General features: G+C 47.9%; 1 protein-coding gene across 3 annotated transcripts; it reads left to right on the top strand.

Annotated features, from left to right (window-relative positions):
• Nucleotides 1-3,053: 3,053 nt before the first annotated feature.
• Nucleotides 3,054-8,044, top strand: LOC143773632 (uncharacterized). Of its 3 annotated transcripts, none has more exons than XM_077261029.1 (8): nucleotides 3,054-3,767; nucleotides 5,272-5,441; nucleotides 5,621-5,880; nucleotides 6,059-6,121; nucleotides 6,245-6,383; nucleotides 6,547-6,738; nucleotides 6,882-7,010; nucleotides 7,162-8,044. In XM_077261029.1, the coding sequence occupies exons 1-8, from the start codon at nucleotides 3,122-3,124 to the stop codon at nucleotides 7,171-7,173; spliced, it is 1,611 nt and encodes a 536-aa protein (XP_077117144.1). In that variant the 5' UTR covers nucleotides 3,054-3,121; the 3' UTR covers nucleotides 7,174-8,044. The 3 variants fall into 3 exon arrangements, with proteins under 3 accessions (XP_077117144.1, XP_077117145.1, XP_077117146.1); XM_077261030.1 differs by having other exon boundaries at nucleotides 7,165-8,044; XM_077261031.1 differs by having other exon boundaries at nucleotides 5,275-5,441.
• Nucleotides 8,045-18,546: the final 10,502 nt, after the last annotated feature.

Genomic DNA, 18,546 nt, shown 5'->3' on the forward strand with positions numbered 1-18,546 from the left:
CTTACCCTTGGAAAAATAAAAAATTGGGGGCGAAAATATCATTTTTGTGAAAAAATATGATTTTTTATTTTTACCGCTCTGCATTATAAACTTCTGTGAAGCACTTGTTGGGTCAAAGTGCTCACCACACATCTAGATAAGTTCCTTAGGGGGTCTACTTTCCAAAATGGTGTCACTTGTGGGGGGTTTCAATGTTTAGGCACATCAGGGGCTCTCCAAATGCAACATGGCGTCCCATCTCAATTCCTGTCAATTTTGCATTGAAAAGTCAAATGGCGCTCCTTCCCTTCCGAGCTCTGCCCTGCGCCCAAACAATGGTTTACACCCACATATGGGGTATCAGCGTACTCAGGACAAATTGCACAACAATTTTTGGGGTCCAATTTCTTCTCTTACCCTTGGAAAAATAAAAAATTGGGGGCGAAAATATCATTTTTGTGAAAAAATATGATTTTTTATTTTTACCGCTCTGCATTATAAACTTCTGTGAAGCACTTGTTGGGTCAAAGTGCTCACCACACATCTAGATAAGTTCCTTAGGGGGTCTACTTTCCAAAATGGTGTCACTTGTGGGGGGTTTCAATGTTTAGGCACATCAGGGGCTCTCCAAATGCAACATGGCGTCCCATCTCAATTCCAGTCAATTTTGCATTGAAAAGTCAAATGGCGCTCCTTTCCTTCCGAGCTCTGCCATGCGCCCAAACAGTGGATTACCCCCACATATGGGGTATCAGCATACTCAGGACAAATTGTACAACAAATTTTGGGGTCTATTTTCTCCTGTTACCCTTGGTAAAATAAAACAAATTGGATCTGAAATACATTTTGTGTGAAAAAAAGTTAAATGTTCATTTTTATTTAAACATTCCAAAAATTCCTGTGAAACACCTGAAGGGTTAATAAACTTCTTGAAAGTGGTTTTGAGTACCTTGAGGGGTGCAGTTTTTAGAATGGTGTCACACTTGGGTATTTTCTATCATATAGACCCCTCAAAATGACTTCAAATGAGATGTGGTCCCTAAAAAAAAATGGTGTTGTAAAAATGAGAAATTGCTGGTCAACTTTTAACCCTTATAACTCCGTCACAAAAAAAAATTTTGGTTCCAAAATTGTGCTGATGTAAAGTAGACATGTGGTAAATGTTACTTATTAAGTATTTTGCGTGACATATGTCTGTGATTTAAGGGCATAAAAATTAAAAGTTGGAAAATTGCGAAATTTTCAAAATTTTCGCCAAATATTCGTTTTTTTCACAAATAAACGCAACTTACATCGAAGAAATTTTACCACTATCATGAAGTACGATAAGTCACGAGAAAACATTGTCAGAATCGCCAAGATCCGTTGAAGCGTTCCAGAGTTATAACCTCATAAAGGGACAGTGGTCAGAATTGTAAAAATTGGCCCGGTCATTAACGTGCAAACCACCCTTGGGGGTGAAGGGGTTAAGCTGCAAATTGGCTCCGTTACTAAGGGGTTAAAAACCTACAAGATCCAATATTTTGGAAACACTAGACCAAATGTTTGAAAACTACATTTTATTATCATTTAACCAAATCTTTTCAAGTTATAATGTTCCTTATTGAGCTTTTTATAGATATTTTGAATTGAGGCATGCAATAGCGCACCACTTTCTGCATCCCAGGCTGCACATATCCAGATATCCATTGATAGGGGTGCTCATCGCCCAGGGTCCCACGGTTGTGATATCCACGCTCTACATATTTCTGCTAAACTCTAAAATTACATGTACTCTACTGCCTGTTGAGGACAAATGGTATCAATTGATTCCTTCACTAATTGAAGAACAGTAGAATGACGCTTTAAAAGCTCATACCATAGTATCGCCAGCTGCACATAATAATCTAATAAAATTATATATTTGTCACCAATCTTAACTAACCCCATATAAATTATATCAGTTTGGTGGATTATCTTTGGATGATTGTCACAGGTGTGGGGGAACTGGGCGTGCATTTCTGGCATCTTACATGGAATTGTAACTGTATCAGTCTGTCATTGTAATTTTTTTTACTGTTAACAATATCTATAACCCTGTATGTAACCCCTTTTCACATGTACAGCACCATGGAATTAATGGTGCTATATAAATAAATAATAATAATAAATTGCGCGATGATAAGGAGACATTGGAGTGAAGAGACCTTTACATTATCACAGATAATTGGGCTCCAATTGATTGTGCTCCAGAACTTTGTGTCCCTGGTATTGTAGTTGAAGAAATATGGCTCCATTATAATAAAATATTTCTCTGTGAGACTATATTCCTAAGACAATAGCACTGAAATGGATTGGGGAGAGATCTCCCACCATCACTGATTGGAAAAAGTTAGTTAATGACATAATACCATATGAAAATATAGTATATAGGAATAGAGGGTGTCCCCAAAAATACTTCAGATGAGTGCAATATCCTATATATTAATTCATTTTACTGTAAATGCAGTTACCTATTGTTAAATGTACAATACAATATCTGCAACATTGGTTTAAAATGGATATTTACAGATGTTTGTAACAGCATCTGGATTTTTATCTTATTGCTGTATGTTTGTAACGTTTATTACAAAGAATTCTTCAATAAAATAAGTTTTCAAACAAAAAAATTTCTGTACACAGATATTCTCTTAAGGCCGGAGACACACTGGTGCGAGAGACGGCCGAGTCTCGCTGGTTAAAAGCAAGCTGTGGCACCTGCATTCCGGAGCTGAGCGTGCAGCTCCATGTATTGCTATGGAGCCGCACGCTCTGCTCCGGAGTGCAGGTGCCACAGCTTGCTTTTAACCAGCGAGACTCGGCCGTCTCTCGCACCAGTGTGTCTCCGGCCTAAGAAGGACTTTCATATTTCTAAATAGTCAGGGCTAAGGTTTAGCAATCTATCTAGTAACCATGTAGCTATCATCTATCTATCTATATATCTCTATCATCTCTCTCATGGTGACATCAGAATAAAACCGATGTCACAAGTGATGTGATGACATCATCACATTCTATATTCCAGTGTTGCTGCCTAAGGGAAATCACTGCCTTACAGACTCCCAAGGGTGAGGTAGCCCCTTTTGTTTTTCGTGATCAGCGAAGCAAACGTTTTTATTCTAAAATGGATAAAGAGCGAAGAAGAGCCCAAAGAGATCGGGTTCTGAGAGAGAGGAGAGGAATAAATGAAGAGCAGGTACCATTGTTCGCTTTTGGGCGAAAAGACTCTATACAACCGAACATGGACACTGGTGCGTCAGAAATGGCGACCAAACGTCAAACTGTGGAGAAAATGAGGAAGACCAAAAGACATGAGATCCTTACAAAGAAAAGGAACATGGAGAACCTCATGGAGTCTCACTCTGTAGCCTCCGCTGAGCTTCAGAGGGCCATTATAATCTCTTTGAAAAAAATTGGAGATCTGGTCCCTGAAATACGGAGGAGAAGCAAAGATGCCATCCTCAATAAGCGGAGAAACATCAGCGCAGAGATAGAGCTGGAAGAGGTTCTCCAAGAAACACCAAGACATGTCACATTCTCCAGATCTGAAAGTCTGGAGAAACAAAACCTACAAAGAGTGGCAGCCCAGAAGAGCATTCGGAACAGCAGAGACTGGGTTGTACAATGTAGTCTCATCTATGCCAATCCCATTATAAATGGGAATAGTGCAATACGGAGGTCCAGGACATCAGTTGAAAACATCTCCATCCCAGGGAACAAACAGCTGATTGATTCTCCACCTAACACATTACTGGATAAAGAGGAACCAGGTAAGATGGAAACTGCTCAGTATAATTAGACTGGGGTGAGGGGGATTACACTCCTAATATTATGTACTGGCCTCAATTATCAAAAGTGCAGAAAAGCTGTCCTTGTTGTCCATAGCAACCAATCACTATGCAGCTTTCATTGTTCTATAGAATGTTAAGAAATGGAATCTGTGCTGTGATACGTTGCTATCGGGAATAGGAACGTTTTTGTTATTGGACAGTTTTGATAAATGAGAGCCCAAATATTAGACATTTCCTTCTCATTTACATAATTCTGTTTAAAATTGTAATTTTTGCTCTGGAGCTATATTAGTTAACCCCTTCTTGACAGGGTAAACTTCGGTTGTTTTTCCTCCCTCCTTTGAATACCCTTAACTTTTCTGCCAATTTAGCCGTATGTGGATTTGTGTTTTTCAGTGGAAAGGGCTGTAGTTTTCCACACTTTTCAATGTTCTGGAAAATGGGGAAAAGTTTCAAAATGTGGTAAAATTGTGGAAAATAAGTCATTCAGCCATTGGTTTTTTTTTTGCTTTGTTTTTACTGTGTTCATTGAGTGGTAAAAACGACCTCCCAAAATGTTTCTCGACGTCAGTTATAACTATGGTAATAATGAACATGCATCGGGTGTTTTTTAATTAAGTGGTGAAAGGAATTAAAGAATTTTATTTAAAAAAATTGGAACGTGTCCCCATATTGCGAGGCATTGTATCTTTTTGATTTTGATAGCTCGATGGAGCTGAGTAAGGACCTGTTTTTTGTGTCAAGTTGTAGCTTTCATTGATACCTTTCCTGGGTAGACCAGACATTGTCATATCTTTTTATTGCAATTTTTTAGGTGGATACAGCGCCCTCAAAAAAACACAGTTCTGATGTTTCAATTTTATTTTTCTCGCTTCAGTGTTTACTGTTTGGGTTAATTAGTTATATTTTTGTATATTGGATTTATATGGATGGGGTGATACTAGATATGCAAATTTTTCTTATTTTTCTTATTGTTATTAATGAGGAGGCTATTTTTTTTAATTTGTTTTCTTCAGTCTCCTTAGGGGACTTGAACCTGTGATTTTCTGATCGCTTGTAATATATGCTGTGATAGAATTGTATATAGCTAAATGAACGTTCTCATATGAAAATAAGCCAGGCTTATCTTAACAGAAGGAGGAATATGAAAGACATGGGGCTTTCAGCAGGCTCAGGTAGTCATTTCCAACAATTGACCCCCTGCAGTCATGTCCTGGGGGAGGAATAATGGGTGCTGATGTACACAAATCAGCAATGACTTCATTTAAATACCACTGTGAGCATTGAAATGGTTAAATAGCAGTTATCGGAGAACGCTCTGGTAGCTGCAGTTATCGGCAGGTAGCAGCTATGTAATACAGTAGGCATATGCGTGGCATGGTGCATGCTCAGCTCCTGAGCCCGCTCCATACATTTGCTGCACAACATGTCAACCATTTCCATTGTGTTCACTAAGGGGTTAAGAAATCTTGTATCATCTCAGCAGATGGAATGGATAAGATGTCCCACCACACATCAGACATGCCGGCACAAGACCTTGGAGATGCCAGTGTACAGATTTCTGCACAAAGAGAACTGGTCCACACAGACCAACCTATGGACCTTAACAGTCTCGAGTTCTGGAAAGATCTTGGAAAAGGAAACTATGGAAAAGTAAGTGTCAATTTATATTTGTCCATGTTTCTCAATGTATCCTGCACAGATACGCAGGAGGGATGTACTTATTCATTACAGAATGTTCATATGTAATGAGTGATACGTGGGATAAACTAGTGACATATTGCATAGTAATAGATGGGAGTTTGATCTGATCTGTTGTGATTTTTCTCCAGGTCAGCTTGGCATCAGATCCGGTCAGTGAAGGACTGCTGGCCATTAAGATCATGGACAAGAGTTCTTGTGAGGATATAATAGATATAATATCTACAGAGGTGGAAGTCCTGAGACTGGCTGCTGGGTGCCCCTACCTAATGTCCATGCGGGCGTTTATGGAGACACCTACGGAGTATGCAATAGCCATGGACTATATGGCCGGAGGAGACCTGTTTCACCACATGGAAGATTCTATGCTGTTTAACACAAAGACAATAAGGTAAATGTCTTAAATACTGAATTAATAATCTGCTGCCCGCACATTGTAATCCTAGAGGAATGGACGATGACAAAAAGAGAAAAGAATGATGGGAAAAGGACACGTGTGTGAACTCCTCATGTTCTCTGTATGATTGTGTATGTAGCCACTAATCCATCCTTTACTTTCTACTCCATAGACTCTTTGCGGCAGAGATGGTGTGCGGACTCCAATTCCTGCATGAACATGGCGTCATACATAGGTAATCATTTCACCTCCATACATCTACCACCTGTGACTATCTGTTGTCTCCTTACATATCTATTGTAGAAAGTTGTTTTCATGAATTATCCTCACAATCAGTGTCTGCTCCTTCTCCCTGCAGTGACCTGAAGCCAGGGAACATCCTCCTCCAAGACACCGGACACATCAAAATCTGCGACTTTGGCTTATCAGCCATGAATGTTTCCGAGGGTGATCTAGTGGAGTACATTGTTGGCACTTTAGGTTACATAGCGCCCGAGGTAAGGAACATCTCTATGTGATTGGTGCCGATAGTAGGATTGAGGGATAATCTGATCCCAATGTATCCTGCTCATATCTAATCACAGACTGCTCCTCATAGTCCCTGTGTGTAACTCCCCTTCCCAGTATACTCAGCTTCTCTCCAATCTCATGTTCCCACAGATAATGGACGATGAAGGATACAACCATCTGGCAGACTCCTTTTCCTTTGGCGTCATCCTTTATATGATGAGTGTAGGGGACTGGCCATTTTACAGCAAAGGCACAATGGATGAATACCACCAGTCTCTGCGTGAGCACATCCCTTACTTTCCACCAGGGATGTGCAATAATACCATGGCTATCATAAATGGGGTGAGTAACATCAGATGGATAAGGATGATGAGGGATTACAAGAAGAGATAGAAGATAAGACGTGGACAGTCCATATACATTGTGTAATAACTTATCAGTAATAATACATAATCTAATGACTAATGGTCTCTTTCATTTTCTAGCTTCTTTGCAAAACTTCATCTGCCCGATTGGCCATAACATCATCCATGAGGTCCCACCCGTTCTTCCACTCCATAGACTGGAGCGATGTGGAGTGCGGCAGATCTGACCCACCATTCCCTTATTACTATGTAAGTACAACACATACAGACATCCAGAATGTTGTCACTACCCAGTAACACACTTACCCACTATACACCTTATTGTTATATCCCCCCAGTATACTGTATATACTGAATGCGAGGAGCTGATTCTCAGACATATGTATTTCTCTTCTTACAGCAGGAGTATTAGGCTTATAATACTCAGCCCCATTCGAGTAGCATCCAGGAATGGAGATTTACATTAATCGAATGAGACTACTAAACTGGACTTTCTTATTTCCCGGACTGTGACAAACCTACCGTACTTCCACCACATAACATCCATGTAGATTTGAGCACCAAGCATCCAGGGATTTATTCCGATCGCCATATTTGGGGTCAGGAAGGAATTTTTTTCCCTTGATATGAGGAAAATCCAAGAACGAGTCCTCAGGGTTATTTTTCGCCTTCCTCTGGATCAACATAGCAAGTAATTAAAGGCTGAAATTGAAGGACTTCTTTCAGCTAAACTTGCTATGTCACCATCTGGACGACTCATCTACAATGTGGTGGTAAAGAGAAGACTACCAGATATGGACAGCAAGAAGGCAGCGGCTGCTCCTTCATCTACCGGATATTTACAGACAGAAGGCAGCGGCTGCTCCTTCTCGGTCATGTACAGATAGAAGGAAGCTGCTGCTCCTTCACCTACTTGGCCATGTACATGCAGAAAGAAGCGGCTGCACCTTCACCTACTTGGCCATGGACAGACGGAAGGAAGCGGCTGCTCCTTCACCTTCCTGCCCATGGTCAGACAGAAGGCCATATGGTTAATGGCAATGCTGTAGGAATCCAGGAAAACTCCAACTAGACAGATCACATGTCACACATTCCTGCTCTTCTCCTTTCTGTCATGTGTGATCCAGACCTGGATGTCCAAAACGGCACAAGTGCAAACCAAGGCCCGAAGGAGCTGATTTATCATCATCTGCTCCTTTCTACAGAAAATGACTGTATCTACAGACTTTCTTTTTTTATCATTGCAAATTATGAATAACTTTATTGCATAAATACATTTTTAAAACATCGATGTTGCTTTTGATTAGATTCTTCTCATATACAGACCTGCATTTCAGTATTTTTATAAATATCATGATCAGGGTCAGGACAAGGTATTTTGGTTCCTTAGGTGGATGAAGCCAATAGTGCCCCACAGAAAAGGAATGGGTTGCAAACTATGTTAACAGGACCCCTAATGCAGCACCTCCCCACTTTGATTGGTCAGGTACCAACCTCTGATGACTAGTGTTGAGCGATACCTTCCGATATCGGAAAGTATCGGTATCGGAAAGTATCGGCCGATACCGTCAAAGTATCGGATCTAATCCGATACCGATACCCGATCCCAATGCAAGTCAATGGGACGAAAATATCGGAATTAAAATAAACCCTTTATAAACTTGTAGGTTCATTCTACATGAAGGAAAACAACTAAGAATAATGTACGATGTATTGGGGGAGGTGGCGGAGACATTAAAGGCACAGAGGTTTAGCCCAATCAAATAGAATAGCAGGATTTTTATTTTTTTTTATGACGTTCGGCGTTAGAAAGATTTTGACTGTTATTTTTTTTTATTTTATTTTGTCAGATATTGATGTTTCACTACTTCCACGCCCTTCACCTTCTTTTTTACTTCTCCCACACTTTCTTCTTCATTATCCTCATCATCAGCTTCTTTGACATCAACTTCTTCACCTTATTCATCTTCTTCTTCATCTTCTACCTATTATTTTTTTTGTTACATTGTTCATATTCTTTTTATTTTACTATTATCTTCTTCATATTCAACTTCTTCATCATATTCTTATTTGTGACAGGCATTCCCGTAGTTGTTATCTATAAAAGTTTGAAGATTACACCTTCCGTTCTGCCTGTCACAAAACAGTTACATTTGTCCGCGTTCAGTTTGGCCTGCAGCATCAGGCTTTATCCAGGGGCACCACGAGGAGGAACGGACTCACCCCCATACACTGCTTAGTCTTCTTCTGCTTATAATTTAGATAATATCTTTTGCTCTGATATTTAGTCTTATGCTTAATGTTCTTCTGCTCTTTGTTCTGCAGCCTCTTGTTCTTCTGCTTCTCGGTCTTCCAGGTCATCGTCGTCTCCAGGGTCGTCGTCTCCGGGGTCGTCGTCATCGGGGTGGTCTTCAGGGTCATCGTCTCCAGGGTCGTCGTCATCACGGTGGTTGTCGTCTCCGGGGTCGTCGTCATCAGGATGGTCTTCAGGGTCATCGTCTCCAGGGTCATCGTCATCACAGTGGTTGTCGTCTCTGGTGTCGTCGTCATCTTAGGGGTGGTCTTCCGGGTCATCGTGTTTAGTCTCTTGAACTTGGAAATGTAGCAGAAGGTACAAGAAGGCTGAGAAAATGCCGAGAAACAGCTGATGGAACTGGAACTCGGATGGCTACCCGAAGGTCCAAGAGCCAATGGAACTACCGAGGACCAGCTGACGTTACTGGAACCCGGTTACTAAGCAGGAGGTACCCGTGCCTGAAAGCACTACCAAGGACCACCTGACGTTGGTGGAACTCGGATACCCAGAGGGAGGCACCTAAGCCAAAGGCTCTGCCCGGAACCAGCTGACGGTACTGGAACCAGGATGGGGAGCAGAAGGTACAAGAGCAAAAGACACTGCCGAGAACCAGCTGACGGTGCTGGAACCCGGATGGGTAGCCGAAGGTCCAAGAGCCAATGGAACTACCGAGGACCAGCTGACATTACTGGAACCCGGTTACTAAGCAGGAGGTACCCGTGCCTGAAAGCACTACCAAGGACCACCTGACGTTGGTGGAACTCGGATACCCAGAGGGAGGCACCTAAGCCAAAGGCTCTGCCCGGAACCAGCTGACGGTGCTGGAACCAGGATGGGGACCTATTCAAGCTTGTCTTCCTAGAGCCCCAACTGGCGGTGTTAGAGCCCAGGGTCAGCAGGAGGAGGAGATGGAGCAGAGTGTAGGCCGAAGCCTGCACTGGCGGCAGCTTTGGGTCTGTTGTGCCTGCGTGGCTGTTGCAGGACACGTTGCCGGCTGCACAGCAGGGGAACAGCTGGCGGTGCTGAACCCCACTGACACATTGGCTGGTGTTTTTCTCTGTGCAGCTAGCAGTACCGGGCCCCAACTGGCGGTGTTGGAGCCCGGGCTCTGCAGGGGGAGCAGAGTGTAGGCCGAAGCCTAATTGAACCAATTTCAAATGTAACCTTTAACCCCCCCTCAGGTGTTACAAAGTAGAAGAGCCACAGCTTATGCAGCAGTAGTGCTGCACAAGTCAAAGGTTGCTCTTTTAATTTTTCTCCTTGCACACGCTGAATGAAACACGTATAACATTTAGCCCTTTATACAGTCAAACTGTGTTGGAGGCGCGAGATCCCTTCGTAATGAGACGCAGCACAGATGTCAAGAATCCCACCTTGGTGCTGGGTGCAGCCTCCTGAGCATTGTTATTTGCTGTACAGGAGTCTGCGCTGTCGTGTTATCCCCTGGCCTAGCGCTGTTAGCGCTGCCCATCTTCTGACATCATTTAATGTCGGCCGGTGCGGTTCGCGATGACCATGAATCCCAGCCCCGCAGTGTCTTAACATTGTTAAAACACTGCGGGTCTGGGATTCATGGCCTGGCGCAGCACATATGTTCGCCTCTCACACTCGGGTCCTTACACCCGCTTCAGACTGTGTGGCGTCAGCTGATCCCTTATCGCATGCCACGGCCATGAAGCCGCACAGTCTGAAGAAGGCGGAAGGAGATGAGGGACAGGCGAACTGATGCACTGCTCATGCCCATCAATCACACCCTCGCAGTCCCAATAAATAAGACACCGAGGGGCGTTGTGTGGGTCAGGGCGGCCGCAGAGGCGCAGGCAGCCAAACAATGATGCCAGAAGACGGGCAGCGCTACCAAGGGGGTTGCAGCGTGTCATTACAAAGGAAAGTCACACCACCGGGACGGTTAAATGGTCACACAGAGGACACATTTTAGACGTGTTTTCAGTTCCACATGTGCGAGGAGAATACGTTTATGAGCCACCTTGCACACATGCAGCATTACCGCTGTACAAGGTGGCTGTAAAACGTACAAACGCCTGGGGGAGGGGGGACAGGTTCCCTTCAATTTCAGTTCTTGTGTCTGCGTGGCTTTTGCAGGACACGATGCCGGCTACACAGCAGGGGAACAGCTGGCGGTGCTGAACCCCACTGACACATTGGCTGGTGTTTTTCTCTGTGCAGCTAGCAGTACCGGGCCCCAACTGGCGGTGTTAGAGCCCAGGGTCTGCAGGAGGAGGAGATGGAGCAGAGTGTAGGCCGAAGCCTGCACTGGCGGCAGCTTTGGGTCTGTTGTGCCTGCGTGGCTGTTGCAGGACACGTTGCCGGCTGCACAGCAGGGGAACAGCTGGCGGTGCTGAACCCCACTGACACATTGGCTGGTGTTTTTCTCTGTGCAGCTAGCAGTACCGGGCCCCAACTGGCGGTGTTGGAGCCCGGGCTCTGCAGGGGGAGCAGAGTGTAGGCCGAAGCCTAATTGAACCAATTTCAAAGGTAACCTTTAACCCCCCCTCAGGTGTTACAAAGTAGAAGAGCCACAGCTTATGCAGCAGTAGTGCTGCACAAGTCAAAGGTTGCTCTTTTAATTTTTCTCCTTGCACACGCTGAATGAAACACGTATAACATTTAGCCCTTTATACAGTCAAACTGTGTTGGAGGCGCGAGTTCCCTTCGTAATGAGACGCAGCACAGATGTCAAGAATCCCACCTTGGTGCTGGGTGCAGCCTCCTGAGCGTTGTTATTTGCTGTACAGGAGTCTGCGCTGTCGTGTTATCCCCTGGCCTAGCGCTGTTAGCGCTGCCCATCTTCTGACATCATTTAATGTCGGCCGGTGCGGTTCGCGATGACCATGAATCCCAGCCCCGCAGTGTCTTAACATTGTTAAAACACTGCGGGTCTGGGATTCATGGCCTGGCGCAGCACATATGTTCGCCTCTCACACTCGGGTCCTTACACCCGCTTCAGACTGTGTGGCGTCAGCTGATCCCTTATCGCATGCCACGGCCATGAAGCCGCACAGTCTGAAGAAGGCGGAAGGAGATGAGGGACAGGCGAACTGATGCACTGCTCATGCCCATCAATCACACCCTCGCAGTCCCAATAAATAAGACACCGAGGGGCGTTGTGTGGGTCAGGGCGGCCGCAGAGGCGCAGGCAGCCAAACAATGATGCCAGAAGACGGGCAGCGCTACCAAGGGGGTTGCAGCGTGTCATTACAAAGGAAAGTCACACCACCGGGACGGTTAAATGGTCACACAGAGGACACATTTTAGACGTGTTTTCAGTTCCACATGTGCGAGGAGAATACGATTATGAGCCACCTTGCACACATGCAGCATTACCGCTGTACAAGGTGGCTGTAAAACGTACAAACGCCTGGGGGAGGGGGGACAGGTTCCCTTCAATTTCAGTTCTTGTGTCTGCGTGGCTTTTGCAGGACACGATGCCGGCTACACAGCAGGGGAACAGCTGGCGGTGCTGAACCCCACTGACACATTGGCTGGTGTTTTTCTCTGTGCAGCTAGCAGTACCGGGCCCCAACTGGCGGTGTTAGAGCCCAGGGTCAGCAGGAGGAGGAGATGGAGCAGAGTGTAGGCCGAAGCCTGCACTGGCGGCAGCTTTGGGTCTGTTGTGCCTGCGTGGCTGTTGCAGGACACGTTGCCGGCTGCACAGCAGGGGAACAGCTGGCGGTGCTGAACCCCACTGACACATTGGCTGGTGTTTTTCTCTGTGCAGCTAGCAGTACCGGGCCCCAACTGGCGGTGTTGGAGCCCGGGCTCTGCAGGGGGAGCAGAGTGTAGGCCGAAGCCTAATTGAACCAATTTCAAAGGTAAACTTTAACCCCCCCTCAGGTGTTACAAAGTAGAAGAGCCACAGCTTATGCAGCAGTAGTGCTGCACAAGTCAAAGGTTGCTCTTTTAATTTTTCTCCTTGCACACGCTGAATGAAACACGTATAACATTTAGCCCTTTATACAGTCAAACTGTGTTGGAGGCGCGAGTTCCCTTCGTAATGAGACGCAGCACAGATGTCAAGAATCCCACCTTGGTGCTGGGTGCAGCCTCCTGAGCGTTGTTATTTGCTGTACAGGAGTCTGCGCTGTCGTGTTATCCCCTGGCCTAGCGCTGTTAGCGCTGCCCATCTTCTGACATCATTTAATGTCGGCCGGTGCGGTTCGCGATGACCATGAATCCCAGCCCCGCAGTGTCTTAACATTGTTAAAACACTGCGGGTCTGGGATTCATGGCCTGGCGCAGCACATATGTTCGCCTCTCACACTCGGGTCCTTACACCCGCTTCAGACTGTGCGGCGTCAGCTGATCCCTTATCGCATGCCACGGCCATGAAGCCGCACAGTCTGAAGAAGGCGGAAGGAGATGAGGGACAGGCGAACTGATGCACTGCTCATGCCCATCAATCACACCCTCGCAGTCCCAATAAATAAGACACCGAGGGGCGTTGTGTGGGTCAGGGCGGCCGCAGAGGCGCAGGCAGCCAAACAATGATGCCAGAAGACGGGCAGCGCTACCAAGGGGGTTGCAGCGTGTCATTACAAAGGAAAGTCACACCACCGGGACGGTTAAATGGTCACACAGAGGACACATTTTAGACGTGTTTTCAGTTCCACATGTGCGAGGAGAATACGTTTATGAGCCACCTTGCACACATGCAGCATTACCGCTGTACAAGGTGGCTGTAAAACGTACAAACGCCTGGGGGAGGGGGGACAGGTTCCCTTCAATTTCAGTTCTTGTGTCTGCGTGGCTTTTGCAGGACACGATGCCGGCTACACAGCAGGGGAACAGCTGGCGGTGCTGAACCCCACTGACACATTGGCTGGTGTTTTTCTCTGTGCAGCTAGCAGTACCGGGCCCCAACTGGCGGTGTTAGAGCCCAGGGTCAGCAGGAGGAGGAGATGGAGCAGAGTGTAGGCCGAAGCCTGCACTGGCGGCAGCATTGGGCCTGTTGTGCCTGCGTGGCTGTTGCAGGACACGTTGCCGGCTGCACAGCAGGGGAACAGCTGGCGGTGCTGAACCCCACTGACACATTGGCTGGTGTTTTTCTCTGTGCAGCTAGCAGTACCGGGCCCCAACTGGCGGTGTTGGAGCCCAGGCTCTGCAGGGGGAGCAGAGTGTAGGCCGAAGCCTAATTGAACCAATTTCAAAGGTAACCTTTGGGGGAGGGGGGACAGGTTCCCTTCAATTTCAGTTCTTGTGCCTGCGTGGCTGTGACACCGCACAGTCTGAAGAAGCCGTAGGGAGGGGAGTGAGAGGCGAGGATATGCACTGCGCATGTCCATGGATCTCAGGCCCCCAGTGGGATTAAATCAGAAGACAGTACGAGGCGGGATCTCGGCCAGCGCGGCCGCACAGGCGCAGCCAGCCTGACACCAAATGATGTCAGAAGACGGGCAGCGCAAAATGTGTGCATGGCCAAGGGCTAACCTAACAGCGCAGGCTCCGGGACTGATTCAAACAACGCTGAGGAGGCGGCGCACGGCGCCAAGGGGGTAAGAATGATGGCTGTGCTGCGTCACATCACAAAGGAAAGTTCCACCAACCGGACGGTATCACGGTAGGAGGGGACACTTTTCATAAGTGTTAGGTTCAGCATGTGCAAGGAGCACCACGAAAAGAGGCACTTTTTCCCTTTGCATCATTACTGCTGCACAAGGTGGCTCCTTCAGTAACAAACGCCTGGGGGGGGGGGGGGGCAGGTTCCCTTAAATTTAACTTGTTGTGCCTGCGTGGCGGTCGCAGTACACGTTGCCGTATACACAGCAGGGGAACAGCTGGCGGTGCTGAACCCCACTAACACATTGGCAAGGTGTTTGGCTCTGTGCGGATGGCACTTCTGGACGGCAACTAGCGGTGTTGGAGCCCAGGGACAGGAGGGGGAGGTGGAGGTGGAGGAGGTAGGAGGAGGTAGGAGGGATTGCCACACACACAGCAGGGGAACAGCTGACGTTTCTGAACCCCAATAACAGAGGAGGGACTGTTGGGACTGTGCGTACAGCACTACCAGGCAACAACTAGCGGTGTTGGAGCCCAGGGACAGGAGGGGGAGGTGGAGGTGGAGGAGGTAGGAGGGATTGCCACACACACAGCAGGGGAACAGCTGACGTTACTGAACCCCAATAACAGAGGAGGGACTGTTGGGACTGTGCGTACAGCACTACCAGGCAACAACTAGCGGTGTTGGAGCCCAGGGACAGGAGGGGGAGGTGGAGGTGGAGGAGGTAGGAGGGATTGCCACACACACAGCAGGGGAACAGCTGACGTTACTGAACCCCAATAACAGAGGAGGGACTGTTGGGACTGTGCGTACAGCACTACCAGGCAACAACTAGCGGTGTTGGAGCCCAGGGACAGGAGGGGGAGGTGGAGGTGGAGGAGGTAGGAGGGATTGCCACACACACAGCAGGGGAACAGCTGACGTTACTGAACCCCAATAACAGAGGAGGGACTGTTGGGACTGTGCGTACAGCACTACCAGGCAACAACTAGCGGTGTTGGAGCCCAGGGACAGGAGGGGGAGGTGGAGGTGGAGGAGGTAGGAGGGATTGCCACACACACAGCAGGGGAACAGCTGACGTTACTGAACCCCAATAACAGAGGAGGGACTGTTGGGACTGTGCGTACAGCACTACCAGGCAACAACTAGCGGTGTTGGAGCCCAGGGACAGGAGGGGGAGGTGGAGGTGGAGGAGGTAGGAGGGATTGCCACACACACAGCAGGGGAACAGCTGACGTTACTGAACCCCAATAACAGAGGAGGGACTGTTGGGACTGTGCGTACAGCACTACCAGGCAACAACTAGCGGTGTTGGAGCCCAGGGACAGGAGGAGAAGCAGAGGAACACAATGTGAAGCCTGATTGGAGAAAGTCGAAAGGGAACCTTTAACCCCCCCCCAAGGCGTTTGTAGCTGAAAGAGCCAGCTTGTGCAGCAAAAAAGATGCAAAAGGAAAAGGTGGCTCTTTTCATGATGCTCCTTGCAAACACAGAACTAAACACTTATAAAATGTGTCCCCTGATACCGTGAGACCGTCCCGGAGGTGGGACTTTCCTTCGTAATATGACGCAGCACAGCCATCATTCCTACCCCCTTGGCGCCGTTCCCCGGCTCCTCAGCGTTGTTTGATTCCGTCCCGGAGCCTGCGCTGTTATGTTATCCCTTGGCCAGGCACACTTAGCGCTGCCCATCTTCTGACATCATTTGGTGTCAGGCTGGCTGCGCCTGTGTGGCCGCGCTGGCCGAGAGCCCGCCTCGCAGTGTCGTCTAATGTAATCCCACCGCGGGCCTGGGATCCATGGCCATGCGCAGTGCATATCCTCGCCTCTCACTCCCCTCCCTACGGCTTCTTAAGACTGTGAGGTGTCACGGCCGTGGCATGCTATTAGGGACCAGCTGACACCGCACAGTCTGAAGAAGCCGTAGGGAGATGAGTGAGAGGTGGAGGTTCAGATATGCACTGCGCATGTCCATGGATCTCAGGCCCCCAGTGGGATGAAATCAGAAGACACTGCGAGGCGGGCTCTCGGCCAGCGCGGCCGCACAGGCGCAGCCATCCTGACACCAAATGATGTCGGAAGACGGGCAGCGCTAAGTGTGCCTGGCCAAGGGATAACATAACAGCGCAGGCTCCGGGACGGAATCAAACAACGCTGAGGAGCCGGGGCACGGCGCCAAGGGGGTAGGAATGACGGCTGTGCTGCGTCATATTACGAAGGAAAGTCCCACCTCCGGGACGGTTTTACGGTATCAGTGGACACATTTTATAAGTGTTAAGTTCTGCGTGTGCAAGGAGCTAAACAAAAATAGCTACCTTTTCCTTGTGCAGCATTACTGCTGTACAAGGTGGCTCTTTCAGTAACAAACGCCTTGGGGGGGGGGGACAGGTTCCCTTACATTTCAGTTGTTGTGTCAGCGTGGCGGTCGCAGGACACATTGCCGGCTACACAGCTGGGGATCAGCTGACGTTACTGAAACCCAATAACACTGGGTCGTATGTTTTGACTTTGCAGACGGCACTTCTGAGCCTCAACTGGCGGTGTTGGAGCCCAGGAATTTAAGTTCAGGTGGTAGAAAGATGAACACAACAGGAGACCTGGATACTGTAGACAGTCACCTAATTATTTAATCAGGAAGAGGAGTGGCAAATTCCTGCGAGATCCAGGCCTTGTTCATTTTCAGGAAAGTAAGCCGGTCAACGTTATCGGAGGATAGTCGCATGCGACGGTCAGTTAGTACACCACCTGCAGCACTAAAGACACGTTCCGATAATACACTGGCCGCAGGGCAAGACAGCACCTCCAATGCATACTGGCTTAGCTCTGGCCATGTATCCAGCTTTGAGACCCAAAACTTGAAAGGGGAAGAGCCGTCTGGGAGTACAGCAAGAGGGCAAGACATGTAGTCTGTCACCATCTGACGGAACCGTTGCCTCCTGCTGACTGGAGCCGTCTGTGATGGTGTAGACTTTTGTGGCGGGCACAGAAAACTGTGCCACAGTTGGGCCATACTGGTCTTGCCTTGGGCAGAGGCACTGCTTCTGCTCCCTCTTTGTGCAGAGCCTCCACCACTGCCTGGACGCACTGAGCTGCTTTGGAATGCACTAGCAGCACTTCTCTCAGTTGGAATGGAGAAGATGATGGAATTCACCAGTGTGTCTTGGTACTCCCGCATTTTTCGCTCCCGGTTCAACGGTGTGATGAGGCTTTCTACGTTGTCCCGGTAGCGAGGATCGAGGAGGGTGAACACCCAATAATCAGACATGTTGAGAATGTGGGCGATGCGGCGGTCGTTTCTCAGGCACTGCAGCATGTAATCCACCATGTGCTGCAGACTGCCATCTGCCCAAGAAACGCTGTCCCCTGCTGGAGGCGTGATCTCTGCCCGCTCGTCATCACCCCACCCTCGCTGTACACACTGAGTACTGGACAATTGTGTAACTCCCTCCTCTGGACGGATGTCTTCCTCCTCCATTGACTCCTCCTCATCCTCCTCACAAACTGTCCCCTGCCTACGCGTTTGTGAGGAACCACGTGGCGCTGACTGTCCAGAAGATGATGGAAATGCTGAATCCTCATCCTCCACCTCTTCCACAACATCATCCCTTAGCGCTTGCAGTGATTTTTCAAGCAGGCAGATAAGGGGGACAGTCATGCTGACTAGTGCATCATCTGCACTCGCCATCCGCGTGGAATAATCAAAGGGACGCAAAACCTGGCAGACGTCATTCATAGTGGCCCACTCTGTGGTTGTGAAGTCTGTACGGCGCTGACTGCGACTTCTTTGCGCCTGAAGCAGCTGGTACTCCATTACAGCTTGCTGCTGCTCACACAACCGCTCCAACATATGTAACGTGGAATTCCACCTGGTAGGTAGGTCACATATGATGCGATGTTCCGGCAGGCGGTGTCGGCGCTGCAGAGCCGCAATGCGCGCTTTTGCCGTGCTGGAACGCCGCAAGTGAGCACACTC

Source organism: Ranitomeya variabilis, chromosome 5, assembly GCF_051348905.1.
Source record: "Ranitomeya variabilis isolate aRanVar5 chromosome 5, aRanVar5.hap1, whole genome shotgun sequence".
Taxonomy (NCBI): Eukaryota; Metazoa; Chordata; class Amphibia; order Anura; family Dendrobatidae; genus Ranitomeya; species Ranitomeya variabilis.